Source organism: Cryptosporidium ryanae (assembly GCF_009792415.1).
Source record: "Cryptosporidium ryanae isolate 45019 chromosome Unknown contig_18, whole genome shotgun sequence".
Lineage (NCBI taxonomy): Eukaryota > Apicomplexa > Conoidasida > Eucoccidiorida > Cryptosporidiidae > Cryptosporidium > Cryptosporidium ryanae.
In genome coordinates this window covers 104,609-122,272 of record NW_027125543.1, presented here as the reverse complement: position 1 = coordinate 122,272, position 17,664 = coordinate 104,609, and the positions used below count along the sequence as shown (strand labels likewise).

At 29.0% G+C, this 17,664-nt stretch overlaps 9 protein-coding genes across 9 annotated transcripts; 4 read left to right on the top strand and 5 right to left on the bottom strand.

Moving 5' to 3' along the window:
* Window positions 1-347: 347 nt before the first annotated feature.
* FG386_000884 (conserved probable chaperonin containing TCP-1 delta subunit) lies at window positions 348-1,958 on the top strand (the record flags this gene model as incomplete). Its single annotated transcript, XM_067340228.1, has 1 exon — window positions 348-1,958. One exon carries the CDS (start codon window positions 348-350, stop codon window positions 1,956-1,958), a length of 1,611 nt encoding a protein of 536 aa, XP_067197073.1.
* A 933-nt stretch (window positions 1,959-2,891) lies between these two features.
* FG386_000883 (uncharacterized protein) lies at window positions 2,892-5,102 on the bottom strand (the record flags this gene model as incomplete). The annotated part of the gene is made up of 1 exon (XM_067340227.1): window positions 2,892-5,102. One exon carries the CDS (start codon window positions 5,100-5,102, stop codon window positions 2,892-2,894), a length of 2,211 nt encoding a protein of 736 aa, XP_067197072.1.
* Window positions 5,103-5,325: 223 nt separating this feature from the next.
* On the top strand, window positions 5,326-7,329 carry FG386_000882 (uncharacterized protein; the record flags this gene model as incomplete). Its single annotated transcript, XM_067340226.1, has 1 exon — window positions 5,326-7,329. One exon carries the CDS (start codon window positions 5,326-5,328, stop codon window positions 7,327-7,329), a length of 2,004 nt encoding a protein of 667 aa, XP_067197071.1.
* Window positions 7,330-7,564: 235 nt separating this feature from the next.
* FG386_000881 (Vir superfamily protein) lies at window positions 7,565-9,520 on the top strand (the record flags this gene model as incomplete). Its single annotated transcript, XM_067340225.1, has 1 exon — window positions 7,565-9,520. The coding sequence occupies one exon, from the start codon at window positions 7,565-7,567 to the stop codon at window positions 9,518-9,520; it is 1,956 nt and encodes a 651-aa protein (XP_067197070.1).
* Window positions 9,521-9,606: 86 nt separating this feature from the next.
* On the bottom strand, window positions 9,607-10,593 carry FG386_000879 (CCCH RNA binding domain protein; the record flags this gene model as incomplete). Its single annotated transcript, XM_067340223.1, has 1 exon — window positions 9,607-10,593. One exon carries the CDS (start codon window positions 10,591-10,593, stop codon window positions 9,607-9,609), a length of 987 nt encoding a protein of 328 aa, XP_067197068.1.
* Window positions 10,594-12,020: 1,427 nt separating this feature from the next.
* On the top strand, window positions 12,021-12,869 carry FG386_000878 (proteasome subunit alpha type 5; the record flags this gene model as incomplete). The annotated part of the gene is made up of 2 exons (XM_067340222.1): window positions 12,021-12,116; window positions 12,198-12,869. 2 exons carry the CDS (start codon window positions 12,021-12,023, stop codon window positions 12,867-12,869), a joined length of 768 nt encoding a protein of 255 aa, XP_067197067.1.
* Window positions 12,870-13,078: 209 nt separating this feature from the next.
* FG386_000877 (uncharacterized protein) lies at window positions 13,079-13,723 on the bottom strand (the record flags this gene model as incomplete). Its single annotated transcript, XM_067340221.1, has 1 exon — window positions 13,079-13,723. The coding sequence occupies one exon, from the start codon at window positions 13,721-13,723 to the stop codon at window positions 13,079-13,081; it is 645 nt and encodes a 214-aa protein (XP_067197066.1).
* Window positions 13,724-14,163: 440 nt separating this feature from the next.
* FG386_000876 (uncharacterized protein) lies at window positions 14,164-16,227 on the bottom strand (the record flags this gene model as incomplete). Its single annotated transcript, XM_067340220.1, has 1 exon — window positions 14,164-16,227. The coding sequence occupies one exon, from the start codon at window positions 16,225-16,227 to the stop codon at window positions 14,164-14,166; it is 2,064 nt and encodes a 687-aa protein (XP_067197065.1).
* A 570-nt stretch (window positions 16,228-16,797) lies between these two features.
* Window positions 16,798-17,313, bottom strand: FG386_000875 (uncharacterized protein; the record flags this gene model as incomplete). The annotated part of the gene is made up of 1 exon (XM_067340219.1): window positions 16,798-17,313. The coding sequence occupies one exon, from the start codon at window positions 17,311-17,313 to the stop codon at window positions 16,798-16,800; it is 516 nt and encodes a 171-aa protein (XP_067197064.1).
* Between the last annotated feature and the right edge of the window lie 351 nt (window positions 17,314-17,664).

The window sequence follows — 17,664 nt, the reverse complement described above, 5'->3', positions numbered from 1 at the left end:
ATACATAATCCAACGAATAGGAGCAACTAATGTCTCTAGTTCCATTACAAATAGATGACTTAACACATAACTAACATTGTTATTAGGCCAGCATATTGCTAAATTTATAATTAGGCGCACTACATTTGGCGGGTATCAAGTAGACAAATTGTACATTATGATCATGTGATTTTGGATTAATTGAAAACAAACTATTTAAGGTCCGCTTATAAAGTTTGTGAATTGGGTTTAAACTGAAGACTAGATCATTGTATTTTAAACACAAGAGTAATATAAACAACTTTTCTGAATATTTATTTAGTGTGGGAAATTAATCTTAAATAGTTGCAATACTTCTTGTTTTAATAATGGCAACCGAAAATTTGAGCCGTAATGAAAGAAGTAGAACAACTAGACATGAAAATATCGTTGCTGCAAGGGTAATTTCTGAGATTATTAGAACAAGTTTAGGCCCCAAGGGGATGGATAAGATGATCGAAAAAGGAGAGGTTATAATTACCAATGACGGTGCTACCATTTTGAGAGAAATGGCAGTAATACACCCATGTGCTAAGATGCTTGTAGAATTATCAAAGGCACAAGATGTAGAAGTCGGTGATGGAACAAGTTCTGTTGTGGTAATTGCAGGAAGTCTTTTAGGTGCTGCGGAGACACTTTTAGACAGGGGAATTCACCCACAAATTATATCACAATATTTCATGGAAGGTTGTAACATGATAGAGAGTATTCTTAGAAATATTTCAGTGAAGGTTGATTTGGATGATAGAGCTACTTTAATTAAATCTGCTTGTACATCTCTTAGCTCAAAGGTTGTTAGTCATAATGCTCAACATTTAGCACGTATTGCCGTTGATGCAGTCTTAGGTATTTCTAGAATGGACCAGAAAAGTTCATTGGTGGCAATATCTGAAGGTGAAGCAGGGTCTGTAAGGAAGACTGTTGATCTTAGAAATATTAGAATTGTAAAAAAATTAGGAGGTACTATTGAGGATACCGAACTTGTTGACGGCTTAATTCTCCACCAACAGAAAGTTTCAAGAACTGCAGGTGGACCAACAAGGGTTAACAATGCACGTATTGGTTTAATACAATTCTGTCTCTCTGCTCCAAAGACTGATATTGAAAACAATATCATAATTAAAGATTACACTGCTATGGACAGGCTTCTTAGGGAAGAGCGAGTTCTGATAGCAAAAATGATTAAACAGATCGCAGCTACTGGTTGCAATGTGCTCCTTATTCAGAAGAGTATATTAAGAGAAGCTGTTAGCACTTTGGCCCTTGATTACTGTGCAAAATCAAAGATATTAGTTGTTAAGGATATTGAGAGAGATGAAATAGAGTTTTTAAGCAAAGCACTTAATTGTTCCCCTATTTCCTCATTAGACCACTTCAAAGCAGATAAACTAGGAACAGCAATGAGTGTTTCTGACGAGGATCTTGATGGAAATGGACGTATTTGCAGGATTACAGGTATTCCAGGGAAGGATATGATGACTATATTTGTAAGAGCGTCTAATATTTTAATGCTTGATGAAACTGAAAGATGTATACATGATGCGCTTTGTGTCGTAAGAAGCATTATCAAGGAGCAAGCTTTGGTTCCTGGTGGAGGTGCTTGTGAAGCCCAAATTTACACAGAACTAACTAACTGGGCAAAGTCACTCTCTGGAGTTAAACAAATGTGTATTCGTGCCTATGCACAGGCATTTGAAATAATACCATATACACTTGCAGAAAATGCAGGATTAAACCCTATTGAAATTGTAACTCAACTTAGAAAAAGACACTCCGAGGGCGAAAAATACGCAGGAATCAATGTTAGAAAATCAACAGTTACTGATATACTAAGAGAGAATGTATTACAACCATTGCTTGTAAACCTCTCTTCTGTAAAACTTGCAACTGAAACAGTAATGATGATTCTCAAAATTGATGACATTATTCCGTGTTACTAGACCTATTTCATCACTTAAAATCAGGGTATTTAATTATGTATTTTCATACTATTTGTCTGTCTTGATATTTATGCCTAAACCAGTAATTATTTCCAATAATGTAATAACACTATTGGAAAATGTAAATAGTAGTAAGAGTTCACCCTAGACTTTTAGGATGAATTTTAGGAGTTTTTATAAAAAAGTTAGAATATTATTTTGATATGTGAATTACATCTGTTTCAGAGTAGGTTCAGTGCAAAGATAACGGAGTTTGACTGTTTTAATTATGTCTGATTTATTAAAAATGATATTGTTAAGATTATTTTTCAAGTCGTTCTTTTATTATAATACTAAAATATTAAGAAAAAAGAATTTGAGGATATATCTAATCCTGTTCTTTAATTTTTCTTTTATAGCATTTTCTTCAGAGTTTAAACTTCCATTAATAATACAGCTATTGACTAACACTATTGTGTAGCTTTTCACATAGTGAAATGTACGAGAAAAGACTTTATTGTATATAAAAATAATTAAATTTATAGATTAATTTATAAATATGAAGGACAATTAACTTTTTGTTTATTTAGATACATAACTCTCTAAATTTCAATTTTAATTAAACTAGAAACATTTTGTAATAATGAAATAAATACAAAATAAATTAGAGTTATTAATGAATGTTTTCATCGAATTAAAAGTTTGATATAAATAAGGGAAAACTTAATAAAAATATATATAAAAATGTTATATGAAGCATAAAGCTACAATGGAAGCATTAAATGCAAGTTCAATTCATCCTGATAATTCAAATAAAAGTTTGAAAATAGTTCTTAAATGCATATGTCGTATTCCACAAAAAGTGTTACTTTTAAATTATGTTTTTGACTAAAATATAGAGGACAAATTATAGCTACAATTTCATTATTTATTTTTAAAATTTTATTCAAATCACTATGATCCCGAAAAGTTAACAACTGACTCCCAATTGATATTAAGTGCCCTTTCAGACATAATCTCCCTTCTACCAATACTTTGTCTATTAAGTTTTTCAGCATTTAAAAGACAGTTATTCATGTAATTTGAAGTAATTTTATTATTCACATCATACATACTTAGTAGCTTTATTTCACTCTTTGTATCTAAGCAATTGCATTTATTAACACAGTCAACTTCTGTGATAACTTCAAAGCCATTGTGTTCCAATTCGTAAGCCTCATCACCTTTAGTGAGTGGAATATTTTCTGATTCGTTGTTTTTATCAGTATGGTCTAAAAAATTATAGATCTTAAATTCATCTTCATCCCAATATGTACCTGTTTTAAGCAAACAAGTCATTCCAGAATTTTCGATTAAAATACCTCTACTGTTACTGTTATTTGTATTTTTTTTACTAATTTTAAGAAAATTAAAGAAAAGATCCAAGTTATTCATGTATGTGAATTTTTCATCCTTCAGTAACCCCTCCAATAAATCAGTAGTTAGCTCAAAACATTTAAGTTCCTTCAAAAATTTAATAAAGTTTAATATATATATATCCTTTTGAATAGTTCCATTTTTAAGTAACTTTTTTGGGATAAATTCAATCATTTTTGAAAAAATTAAAAAAAGTGTTATTTGAGATTCATATATAGTACTAAGTATTTTCTTGTAGTCTAATAATTTCTTGTCACCTTTGTCCATTCTTTTATAAAATGTAAGCAACATTATTATTTCGAACAGCCGTTTCTTGTCATAATCTATAACATATTTCACTTTTTTTAATCTAATAGAGTTTGTTTTGGTTCTTTTCATATTTGGAATAAGCAACCTCAACCAAAAAAAGAATCTTGTTTTATCTTTTTTCCTATATTCATTGTGAAGTTTTTTTTTTGATTCATTTTCCAATTCTGCATTATTTAAAATAATTCCAGAAATCAAAAAAGATAAAATTTCAACCTTTAAGTTGTTACTCATATTATTTATGAGTTTTAATACAGCAACTACCGCTGTAGGACAACATAATGGGCATATTCTTTTTATTATCTCATCAGTTACAAAACATTTAATTATTTTCTCATCAATACAAGTGGACCTAATAATATTTAAAATTTGCCATATTTCATTATAAAACTTTGGCAGGTTGTTATATAACTTTAATGTAAATTTCTTTAATATTTTTGTTTTAATAAAAGTATTATTTTTAGAACCTTTGAAATCAGTTAATATATTTAGCATTTCATCTGCAATTTTTTTCTCGTTTGAATTACCCGTTAAGTTCAATTCTTTAAAATAATTTAAAACCTTATTTCTGATTCTAATATTTGTTGAAATGAATTCCAGGGAAGTTCTTGTGAGTGCATTGTGAAATAATTCACTAAATCTGTCGATTTCATTAATTAAATCAAAATTTATGTATTCAATATTGTTTAATTCCTCACTTTTATTCTCATGAACGCACGAACTAAACCTTAGATTGGATATAATTAAAATTAGCCTTCTTATATGTATAATGATTTTTCTATTTGATGAAATAATTGAATTTAATAAAATTTTATGTTGTTTCTTCCAATAATTAAAAAATAAGTAGAAAAGAGTTGAGATAGCTCCGATTCTACAAACTTCTATAGAAGGTAATTCAGATCCATGGGTCGATTGGTGTCTAATTTCAACAAGTATTTGCGGAATTCCTATCTCACTTGCAATTGTACTTATTGATCTAGCATATGTCTTAGACTGGCACTGATCTGCGAATAAATTAACAACTCTAATAATTGCTAAACTGTATTGCTTTCGAAGGGATAATATCTTATCATTAATCAAAATATATGTATGTAGCTCTTTCCCAAAGCCTTCTAAAACCTCAATACTTTTATTCAGTTTAGAAAAAGAGTCCAAAGTATTTTCGCCACAATTTAAACTTAGCTCATTGAATCTATCGCTGATTAAATTCCAGTCCCATATATTGTCTTGTAACATTACATACAATATATGGATTGTGCTGATAACTGAAATTGGGCACTGCTTAGTAATTCCATGATTTCGTTCTTCCCATACTCGCAATCTATTAAGTGCCATGTATTTTGAACCCAACTCCGAGTTAGATAGCCATGAGAAAACCTCAAAAAACTCACGAGAATCATACCATGGAACCGCTTTACTATCGTGTTCAATATTAAATCCCATCAAATATAATAATTTCGGCAAATTCCTTTTTCATTAAAAAAAAATTGTATTATAAATATAAAATGTGTCAGTTTGACAAATAATATTGCCTCTCGAACTTCTGTTGCCGCCATAAGTTACTATTATAAAGACATGACGCACAAGCAATTGAAAAAAAAGTGAAAGCAGCCTATAAAATTAAACGTTTATTGAGATTATTCGATAATATGCCTATTTAATTGGAATGAAGGAGTTGCCATCGCAAATATTTCTTGTATTAGCAGAAGATTTGCTCAAAAATCCATTAGGTTCTCCAAATGAATATATAATTTTGGGGAATTTTACGGTTTGGAATGGAAAAGTGGGCATTTTGGGCGTCAAATTAAAATGTCTATTTGAGGAATTAAACAGTCTAAATTTCACGGAAGATACAAAAGTATTAGGGTTTCTGAGGTTTTATAATGACGAAATTAATGAATATTATTGTAAAGATGTATTGAACCGAGCAATCATTCATTCTTCTAGTTTCCCTAATGATGTAATGGCTATAGTAAATGTTGATTTCAACGATTCAATTAGTAACGATTGCATTAAAATTTCCAAGTTATACGACAATGAATTTAATGGCTTGATTTTTCAAAATATTAACGTAATTTTGCATTCAAGTCATAGGAAACAAATATCAAACCTTGGAAGTATGCTTGAAGATGCAAACAGACACCTGGATAATATAATTAATCTTATTGAAAATGAAAAAGTTTGTGAGAATAAAATGATTCCAGATGTAAAATATGATACAAAAGATGGAGATTTTTCACTTTTTAAATATTGTGAAATGCTAGTGAATGATAATGAGGCAGAAACAATGACAGATTTGACATTTAACAAAAAGCCTAATTACAAAGTGGACCCGTTCTTTCTACAAATATTCATTTATTTGGTATTCTATATAATGATTGGACTTTCACTTGTCTCTTCATTAATTTGGTCATGCGTTTCAAACTTCCCAGTTGTTCAAACACTTATTCAGAAAAATATTTGTGCTACAATTTCTCAACTAGCATTTAAAATAAAAAATCAGAGAAATTGGATAATTCTAGATTATGTTTTGAGAAGCGGATATGTTAAATCTAACTCAAAATTGCATAGCTCTATACAGATATTACTCTACTCTTCAGTAACTACTATATTAATCGATTATCTCTTTGGGATGATATTTGCACTTGGAATTGACGCATTTTCAGAAGAGTTAATAATATTAATGGAAAAATCATTCTTTTATATATATCATGATGCAATTCATACCCAAGTTAAATGGTTAATGTCTTTTCCCGCAGGATTTAAGTTGAATCAAAACTTAACTACTCTTATTGGTAATTTAACACTAGCAGCCTTGAAATTTTGGTGTGATCTTACAAGCCAACACTTTTCAGATTTGAACCATAATATGATATTTCTAATTAAATTTGCATCTATTGCATGTGGAATGTCAGTCGCTGTAGCCTTGATTTGGGATATTCTCAATATTTACTCATTTCTCTTGTTTTTTATTTATACTATCATGGCAAAACTTTACAACCTCAACCTAAAAGCTATAAAAACATTTTTTTACATATTCCGTGGAATAAAGAGCAACATATTTTCTAATATTGATAACAACTCTCATTATTCAGAACAACTACTTATTGGCACAATACTTTTTACGATATTTGTTCTTATTCTTCCAACAATTGCTGCATTTTATATTAACTTTCTATTTATTTGGAGTTGTGTATACGTAGCACTTTTGTTACTATTTTTCACAATTTCAATAATCAACACTTTTCCATTCTATCTAATACTCACAAACATATTCAATCAAAGTAATTATAGTTCCGGAGTATTTCTGAGGGAATTCCTTACAAATTCTAACGGTCAATCCATCCTTATTTTCTCATATAAAAAACTTAGCTTAAACTCTATATGTAAACCATTTTCCGAATCACTTGGCCATCTTTTGAAGATACATCTAAATATAATTCAAATAATCAAATCTATTGTCTCTGGAAATATTCTGCATATACTAAATTTACAAGGTCATAAAGTACACCACTTTAGGTCTACGTTTATCTCGGTTGGTGAAAAAGAAATTGAAGGAATACATTGTGAGGATAATATTAATAGCAAGCCATGTTTAAGTAATGGAAACTTTCACCACTATAATTTCGACAATATAACGCTTTCCCAACTATACAAGTTAATTGCATAAAGACTGTCTAATTTTAATGCTACTTTTTACTGATATTATTAAAAATACAGATTAGGGATTAATATAATTTTTAAAACTAAAAATTTTAATGTTATTTTGCAAGTATTTTGTTTTGTCATTAGATTTTTAAAATGTTTTACCAATTGTATCTTTATGTTTTGCTGAGTTCTTATCAGGCGGTTAATGTCAACCATTAACTAGAAAGTAGTGTTTATTTAATTTTGTTACAATTAAAATGAAAGATAGAAAGTTAAATTCAAATATGGTGACTGATAAAAGGTTTGATTCTAAAAGAGACCCAAGGTTTAAACCTTTTTTTTTAAAAGGGAGTAAAATTAAGGTTGATAAACGCTTCAGTCGTATGTTTACAGATGAGGACTTTTCGGTAATATCATCGAAAGACCCGTTTGGAAATCGTATAATAAAAAAAAAAGATAAAGAATTTAACCTTATGTATGAGGAAGATGAATTCAATATTAAAGAGCAAAATTCTACTTCTATTCAGGAGGTAGTAACGGATATAGATTCATCTGAATCAGAGAATTCTTTTGAATGGGATGGTGAAAGTGTAAGCAGTTTACCAGAAGAATCTAATGTAAATACTTCAAGCAAATCATATATAGAATCTGTTTGGGAAAGTAACCCTTTAAAAAAAATGGGCTTCTCTGAAGGAGAAGCTACTAATAGATTAGCTATTATGGGACTTGATTGGGACAACATTAATGCAAATGATATTTACATCATTCTCTCAAGTTTTTTATATACATCTAAAACTATACAAACAGAGTACTCAAATTCTATGATAAAAAAAATAGCGATTTATCCTTCTTGTTTTGGAAAAGAAAGGATGGAATATGAACAAGTAAATGGACCGAAAATAGGGGATGACAGGTTTTCGAGTGAAAAAATGGAAGCTCCAAATTTTTCAGAGGAGATGACAGAGGAAGACTATGAAGCAATAAGAAAATATCAAGTTGAGAAGTCTCTTTATTACTATGCAATTGTAGATTGTGATTCTGTGGATACCGCTATTAAATTATATGATGAATTGGATGGAATGGAGGCTGACTTTTGTATCGATTGTGTTGAAATGAGATTTGTTCCCGATAATATTACTGACTTTCCTTACGAAGCAATAAGTACCTCAACTGGAGTTCCTCCAAAGTACAAACAACCAGAATGTTTTACATCTGCATTAAGACATTCTAGACCTATTTTAACGTGGGATGACACGCCGAAAGAAAGAGTAAAATTTTTAAGAAGGAAATTCACTCAGGAAGAACTTTTAAAAAATGATTTTGATGCTTATTTGGGCTCCAGTAGTAGTGAAGTTGAAAATGTTCTCAATGAGAACAATAAAGACCCATCTGATAGTTTGACATCTACAAAACTATCCAATATGAGAGATTTGTTGTTGGGTGATGCCAAAGATATTTTCAATGATCAAGTTGAAGAAGGTAAGAACAATGAAAGTTATGAACATAATGGAATTTTGGATTACAATATAAATCGCCTATTTGATAGAAATAATAATGATCATAATGAAGTTGAAATTGAGTTTAACCAAGATCTTGAGAATTTATCTATGGATTTGATCTCTAAGGGAAAGCAAAAATGGGAGGACCAAATGAATATTGAAAGTGAATCAAATAAGCCATTAACACCCTGGCAGGAGTATTTAAAAAAAAGAAAACAGAAAAAGAAAGAAAGAAAAATGAGGTTACGAGAAAAAATTAAAGAACAAAAACTCCAAAGAGAAAAATCTACAAATATCAAATGCTTAAATACACATTATGATAGTGAGGGTGTTCAAGATATTGAATTTGAGGATCAGTCTGAAGATGAGGATAGACATTTCGATATGAAGAAAATAGCTCTTGCTGAGAAATCACATGAAAAAATTAAGTCTAAGAAAAGGAGAGAACTTGTAGCTAGAGCAACCCTTGAGTCAATTCAAACAAATTTCACTGGTTCTATAAACGATCCTAGGATTTCAAAAGTATTCACAGATTCAGACTTCGCAATTGATCCGACAAACCCGACCTTCAAACCAACAGAATTTAATAAACAATTATTATTTAAAAAAAGGTTGCAAAAAAATAAAAGAAATATATATGAAAACAAAAAAAAATCAAAAATTGAGAATAATAATGATTTTATTGATCAAGAAAACTCATTTAAATTGTTGTGAAAAAAGCGGAAGTAATTCAATAATTCTAATCTAAACTTTAAAAATAGGACCTATCAAAGTTAAAATCATAAATTTGATTTTTGCGATTAGGGTTCATTTGTTAATTTAAAGTCCTCAAAACAAAAATAACTTGGATACTCAGTTCCTTGATTATACTGTTTAAACTTTGAGTTAGATTTACTTAGATAATTTGGATAATATATTGAACCTGACCACATGTTCAATGACATTATGTTTGAAAATTCTTCATACTCATTTATCTTGGAAATTGAATTTAGTATCTTTTCTGTGATTTTTTTGGCGAAACAGTAATCACCTTCAAGTATTAGTTTCTGACAATTTAGTAGCATTATTAATAATTCCTGTTTACTTTCATCAAAATTTATTTTTTTTGAGTCAATGATGTTTTTAGAAATATCGTCAAGTATATATTCAAAACTATCACATCTTTTAAATTTATCTTCTGTATTTAGTGAACTTGTTTCAATCTTAACTTCTTCATTTTTTGATTCATATTCATCTAAAATAGGTTGTTCATTTTCATGGATAAATGGGCAATAATACCTTTTGCAATTTGGAAATGAGTTACACCTCTTTTTTTTATACGAGTCTGGATGATAAAGTTCTTCTTCTTTAGTATGGGCAAATTCGCATAGTCTTCCCTTCCTGCATTTACAAGATAAAGACATCCTACCTTTATTACCTTTCCTAAGGAAATCAATATTTGGACAAATAATAGGCGAATATTTGTATTTACTCGGGTTTCTTCTTTGCCATGCACTGCAATGCGAAAAGAAACAAGATTCAGGATCTAAACATTTAGAATTCAAATGATCATTGCATATTATAGTTCTAAAAGAATTTAATTCTTCTTTAGTTAATAATTTACCTTTTCTTATGCTTTTTATTCCAAGCTCACTGTTTCCAGCATTAAAGTATGTATTGCTCGTATCTGTCTTGATTTGTGAATCGTTATACCAGTGCCAATTTTCGTTCAATGTGGAACCGTAAATATTATTGCCTTTTGATTCTGTTTTTAAAATTTTCTGATTATTAATTTGTATATGCTCCATTTTTTTTTTACAAACTATTAAATTTCGTCAGTTCCCACTAAAAAAAAGCAACTATTTCAAGAAAATTTAAATACCTATATATCTGTTATTACTTAAATGACTATTATAACATGTTATTTTGATTTTTACTTATTTTTTCTTTTTTGGTAAGGAATAGACAAATTAGAAAAGTAAGTTGACGGTTGTCAATTTTAACCTTTATTTTTGGAAAGGTGTCCCGACCTATTGATGTATAAATTTACAATAAACAGACAAAACCTGCTATTTTATTGATTTTTTTTTTGATAAGGTGATTATCATTTGAATATTCTTTCTTCTATTCTCTGATTGATCCTAAAAGAAAACAATTACAAATATTACAACTTTAATATATTACTGAGTTAACTTACATCTAGATTTATTAAACTATTTATTTGAACAACACTTGGAATTTTAAATTTAACCAATTCAGAGATAGAAATTACTTTCTGAATTGCATTAGATTTAGAAATTAATTTAACAGTTCTATCCCCTTCCTTGCAGTTGTTTATAGAAAAGAAAATAAATTATAAAAAAACAGTTAGAAATAAATAATTTTTTTAGTATAAAAAGACTTACTTCAGTAAGATAGTCGATACATCTCTGACAAATCTGCATAGTACTTTGTTTATTAGTTGAATATACATTTATTTCTAATTTATCCTCCATGTTTGTCAACTAATGATTTTGCGGGAAATCAAAATCAACGCTAAATCTCATAGGTAAAGTCATCTGACAAAATTTTAAATACATCATTATTCAAATGACTATCAAATAATATGAGAGTAAGAAATTATTCCAGTAAAATTGAACAATTCGCCTTTATTTATGGTAAATTTGAAAGTTTTATTAAAAAAGTATTAAATATTTAATAAACACATTTTAACATATATAGTATAATTAAAAAAAGGTATTCATAGGTCAAAATAAAATGTTTACGAAATATAAATTCGTGATATAAAAAATTTTTTGTAAAGTGTAAAGGTATACAGTTAAATTAACAAGGAATTATCTTTACTGAAAACAAAAAAAAACTTTTTTTGAAACACTCTTAATTTGTGTGTTAATTGTTTGAGTTGAAATATTTATTTTGCCAGGTTAAATCAGAAAATTATAACATTGAAATTCATTATTATTTTTTAAATAATTGTATTACCTACAATAAAAAAATATAATTCACCCCAAATTATCCTTTTATATTAAGCAAAAGTAAAAACGCAGTTATTCTTTTCATTGTCAGCGGGAGTAACTTTAATGAGCGAGAGTGGGGGGGGGGGGGATATTCTTGAGGTTTCAACCAAATTCATTACAAGTATAACTTTAAATAGTTTAAGAAAGATATTAGTAATATTTTATTAAATTTGAAAATTTCATTTGGTTTGCGTGAGACTAACCTAGTTATTATTATAATGTTTGCTTCTAGAAATGAATATGACCGTGGTGTAAATACTTTCTCTCCTGAGGGTAGACTATTTCAAGTTGAATACGCGATTGCAGCTATTAAGGTAAGTAAATAAATTTATGTTTTGTGGAATGTGAAGGTTCCTCAAAACTACTTTTTATCAATAATTTTTCACTCTTTTCAGCTCGGATCAACTGCAATTGGAATTCAAACAAAAAATGGGGTAATACTTGCAAGTGAGAAAAGAATAAGCTCACCATTATTGGAGCCAAGATCACTAGAAAAGATTATGATGATTGATGATCACATTGGATGTTGTATGAGTGGCCTTGTTGCTGATGCGAAAACTATGATAGACCATGCTAGAGTGGAATCTCAGAACTACTTTTTTACATATAATGAGAAAATGCCAACTCAGTCTGTAGTTCAGGCAATCAGTGATTTGGCGTTGGATTTTTCAGATATAAAAGATAGAGGGAAAAAAAAAACTATTTCTCGGCCTTTTGGAGTAGCAATGCTTATTGCTGGAATTGATAGTGATGGTACATCGAGTTTGTGGATGACTGATCCATCTGGTACTTACACTAAATATTCCGCAGCAGCTATTGGAACTGCACAGGAGGGTGCTGAGAATATTCTGGTTGAAAGTTATAATTCAAACATGACACTTGAAGAGGCAGAAAATCTCGCCCTTATTGTTCTTCGTCAGGTAATGGAAGAAAAAATCAACTCCGTTAATGTAGAAATAGCTGCTATAAACGAAGGAAAGTTTGTAATCTACAAAGATGAGAAAGTACAGTCGATTTTGGATCGTTTACCACCTCCAACACACATCGTTCCTTCTCAGCTTTCTTAGTTACTTAGAAATTCACGACATCAGCTCATGTTTTAATAATGAATTAGGAGTTAAGTATAGGAAAAGCAACAGAAAATAGCAGTGATTTTGTGTACTTTGCATCTCTACTTCATATATAAGCATATTTATATGAATTTATCTAAATTTACAAATAAAAACTTTCTTTTTTAAAACAATTTGTATTGGAATCTACAACAATTTGAGGGGTATTATCTTCCAATTAATTTTCCCAGCTCTTTTCTTTGGTTCTTCATCTTAACGTTATTGTCATTTATATTATCGTTTATTTTATCAATTATCAATCCTTGATTTTTTAATGCTAAGTTCATACTTAATGCTCTAGAATGCATTTCATTTAATATATCGTCTATTTGATTCAACCCCTCGTCAACTTTGTCGCTAAACTTGCTTTCGTGTGAATCTTCGTTTTTGAATATTAACTCAGAGTTTTTAGTTGGAATTCTACCTTTATGCTTCTCCGAGTTTTCTGATATTTTAATTTCGCTTATCTTATTCTTTTTATTTGTATTTGATTCTTCAGTTGTTGTTTTCTCTGAATTTTTTACTCGTTCAGTTTTAAATAGTCCCTTAAACCAAAATAATATGGGATTTCTAATTGAGCTTATTGCCTCCTCTGTTTTATTTAAATTGTCCTTAATCTTTTCAGTGTCATCTTCGATTTTATTAAGCTGCTCTGTTTGTTCATTTAATTTTGTTGCACCGTATCTTGAAATCTCATTAGCATGTGCTGCAACCCTTAACGTATTTTTAATACTATTCAAGCATTCATCTTGTAATTGATATACATCCTTTTCAGTAATATTCTCTCTGTATGTAAGGCTACTTTTATTCATGAGTTAGAGAAGTATTAAACTCACTTATTTTCAGACAGTATTCGTTTTTTATAATAAAGAAAAATCGACTAAATACAGTCACAATAAAACAAAATTTCCTTTTTTGTCAAAAGCTAACCAACCCCATACGTTATACAGAAAAAGTAACTTCATTCATTAACATTATATGGTTTATTAATATCGTTTTTTTGGTTGCAATATTCTATTATCTTTAATTCTGAATAAAATTAAAACTCTTATTCGCACATGTTCATTTGCGGTAATTCTTCCAGGTTAATTGAAAAGCATTCATAAATAATGACAATAAAAAAAAAAAAAGCATGACACATATCTAAGTAATAATAAAGAAATAAAACTAGATAGTAAATGATTTATTTTTTTAAGGTCATTGATGAAAAATTACGAAATACTTATTTAAAATATATCGGAAGTACTTAGACCTATAAAAACGAACATATATTCAGTTTTGTGGAATCGTTACAAGGGAGAAATCCAGAATCAGACGTCATATTTAAATCATTTTGTTCCTTATTTGAAGTAAGATTATTAGTAAATTTTTCAAAACCCCAATAGTCGAACTTATAATTATTATTATCAAACATCTGTTCTGAAGAAAAAATTGTATTGTTTCCAATGTTAAACTTGTTTATATTTTCCTTATCTTCATTAAAATCTTCCAAATCACTTAATTTATATTTGAGATCGTTGATTATATTTTCTCTTATTTCATCTGAGAATATGTTATCTAGTAGGTCAATTATATCTGAATCTTTAGAACTACAGTTATCATGTGTATCTTGTTCATTCTGTGAAGATCTACTCGTCTGTCCTTCAAATTGATCAATAAACGAATCACTTATACTTAATGAAAAAACACTTTTGAAATCTTCACTATTTAGTTCAAATGAGTGTCCATTAAATGATTCATTGCAATTAAAATCTGAAATATCCTCATTATGAGGGTTTAAATTAGGTGGGATAGCCAATAACTGCATATCACTCATGCTATAAAATCCGTTCATGAAACTAACTGAAGAAATTCCTGGTGAAACTGGTTTCTGTAATTCTCTTCTGGATGATAAAAATGAAGAAGTTATGCGATCCGAATTCATCCAGGGAGAGCATTCAAACTCTGTTATTGAAGATGAAAATGGTGTACTTGTCACCCCATTTAATGATGAAATAGAAGAAGTGCAACTGATGCTTTTTTTTGTGACATGATTTCTAGACACAGTGTAATTGTACCTTAGATCAGACTTCGATCCTGTTGAACAGTATCTGGTAGAATTATTTGATAAAACACTAGTTGGAGGCGGTGTTTTAATTAGAAATTCGTTTTTATCATAAAATATAGACATATCAGGAGATAGTGTATTATTCTTATCTACACTTCGTTGAAAACTGAGCTGTTTTGTGCTATTTAAAGAATTTAATTTGTTATTTTGTTGATTAAGTTTCTTATTTGTACCAACAAATGGAGTATAGCTCGCAAAAGGCAGATTTGATAATTTAAAAAGTGTATTTTCAGATATTAATGAAAACGTTTTGAACAGACCACATGAAACCCGATTATCTATTTCAAAATCGTGTGGATTAATTAACCGGATATCTCCAAGATGAACTGAAGATGAGTTATGTTTACAATCATAAAATTCAGAACTTAAGCCACAGTTTATTTCAAAATCTTCACCATCTTCAGAAATATATGAAAGCATTGGTTGTATACGAAATGTTACTTCAAAGGAATTATTTTTTTTTACATCTGTTACTTTTATTATTTCGATTAAAGGTGATGTTATCTTTATTCTTTCAAGAAAAGAATCAACAAGAGTCCCAAGTTTCAGTAATTTTTTGTTGCAATTATCTAAGTTATCTTCTAAAATTAAAATCGAGTTATAGAAACTTTTTTGTTCTTCAGATGGAACTAAACTTAATGATTTTTTAAAGGGAATAGTTGAGTTCATAATATAATCATTTCTTTTTCTCCAACCAATTGGCCTGACTGAAATAAAATCATCTTCATTAAATGATTCGTTTCCAAACACTTCGTTAAATTCATTTTTAATAATTTCTATGTTGTCAACTGTTACACCTACCAATTTTGCAATAACAATTTGAAAAAAAGTTGCACCAATATCAGTTATTCCCTGTATTGTTGAAAATATTCTGGGAACATCAATATATTCAGGTGAAAAGCACAAACTTCCGCCAATCAATTCACTATATGAATGATCGCCTGGAGTACTAATATTGTGTAGTGTTGCTACAGGAAAAATTAATGGAATTGTCAACCAAATATCCGTAATTCCAACATCGCAATTTGTATTTTCTGTATCATTAGTTTTGGCAGAAGACATATTTATATTAAAAACAATCTCATTATTCAAATTGTTCTCATTATAGTCATATAATGATTTTAAGTCGTGTATGTATAATGAATTAATTTCATAATTATTCAAGTCATCATTTTTATTATGGTCTTCCTGGGAAATATTTCTATTCATATTTATTATATTGTGCTAGTAAATGCACTTTATATATTTAATTTTATATGTTTATTTTCTAGTAATACTTAAAATTTTGTTATTGTAGAAGGGTTTTATTTCATAGAATTAACGCTAACTATCTTTATTAAACACAAAAATAAAATAAAATTCTGTCAAAAGCACTTTTATTGTTATATTGTCTAAGTCTCGATTCTATTTAGTTTTTTAAACAAATTTTCATGCAAATCATGCCTTATATGTTAGCGAAAATGTCAAATGTCATTGAATACAAACACCGCCAATTCCCCACACTAGATCTTGGCGCTTTGGAAATTTTTGTTAATATTTGTACATTTATTATGTGGAATTTCAAACTTGGAAACTAAACGTCGGTGTGAACTTTTAATAAGTTAAGGGTTGTCTGTTGTGGCTCTAGTATATAAATAAAATTAAAGTTTGTATCTTAGTTTAAAATATTTGTTACTGCGGTACTTCACACGAGTTTATTTTGCAAGGCAGAGTAAATAAGGTTAGTGTAAAATGGATTTGAAGAGTAGAAAAAAGAGAAAAATTTTGTTAATAAATTTTTTAAATATCCTGGATTCCAGAAAGCAGTTTCCTTTTGTTTTCTATCAATTTTAGGAGGATATCGTTCGTCAGATCCTCATTATTTTTAGATTGTCTCTTTTTCTTTAAATCAAATTCTTTTTCCCTCTCTTTAGATGATATTGATCTCTCTATATCTTTGTCTAGTTCACCATAGTATTCCTCACCTAATACTATGCCTTCACATGTGATTGTGTCTATTTCTTTAACGTATATTTTCTGATTTTGAGTATTCAACATTTCCTTGTACTCAGGTAGTGTTTTTGCAGCCCCAAAGACCTTTATTGTGGAATTTGGAATTGAGATTCCACCTAGAGACTCGATATACTGACTATATTTGCTCTTATAATTCGGACCACCTAACTCCACAATTCTACATTCCCATTTATATTTCTCCTTTAGAAGTTCATTAATTTCCAAATTTTTTGTTCTTATTTCATTATCACATAATGACACATTATTTTTTAATTTATTGACTCCGGATGAAATTTCACCCATTATTTCAAAACGTCTAATAAAAATGGTTAGGATTGCATAAATGACTTTTAAAACAAACTTACATTGCTTCACATTCTTTCACATTACTAGTTAGTTTAGTACTTGAATATCTACCTTTTCCTTCAAATGAAGCCTTTGATATCTTTTCTTTAACAGATAACCATCTGTTAAGCATAAAATTTGCTTTCTCAGAATTTCTAGCCATTTTTTTATTAAAAACTAGATTCTTTTGCTTTTTTAGCGCTATAAGTGCTAAACCCATTGATAAATACTTGTGTGAAACAAAAAAAAATGGTTTTCAAATAAACTAAAAAGCATAACACATAAACAATTGTTCTATATTTTTTAATT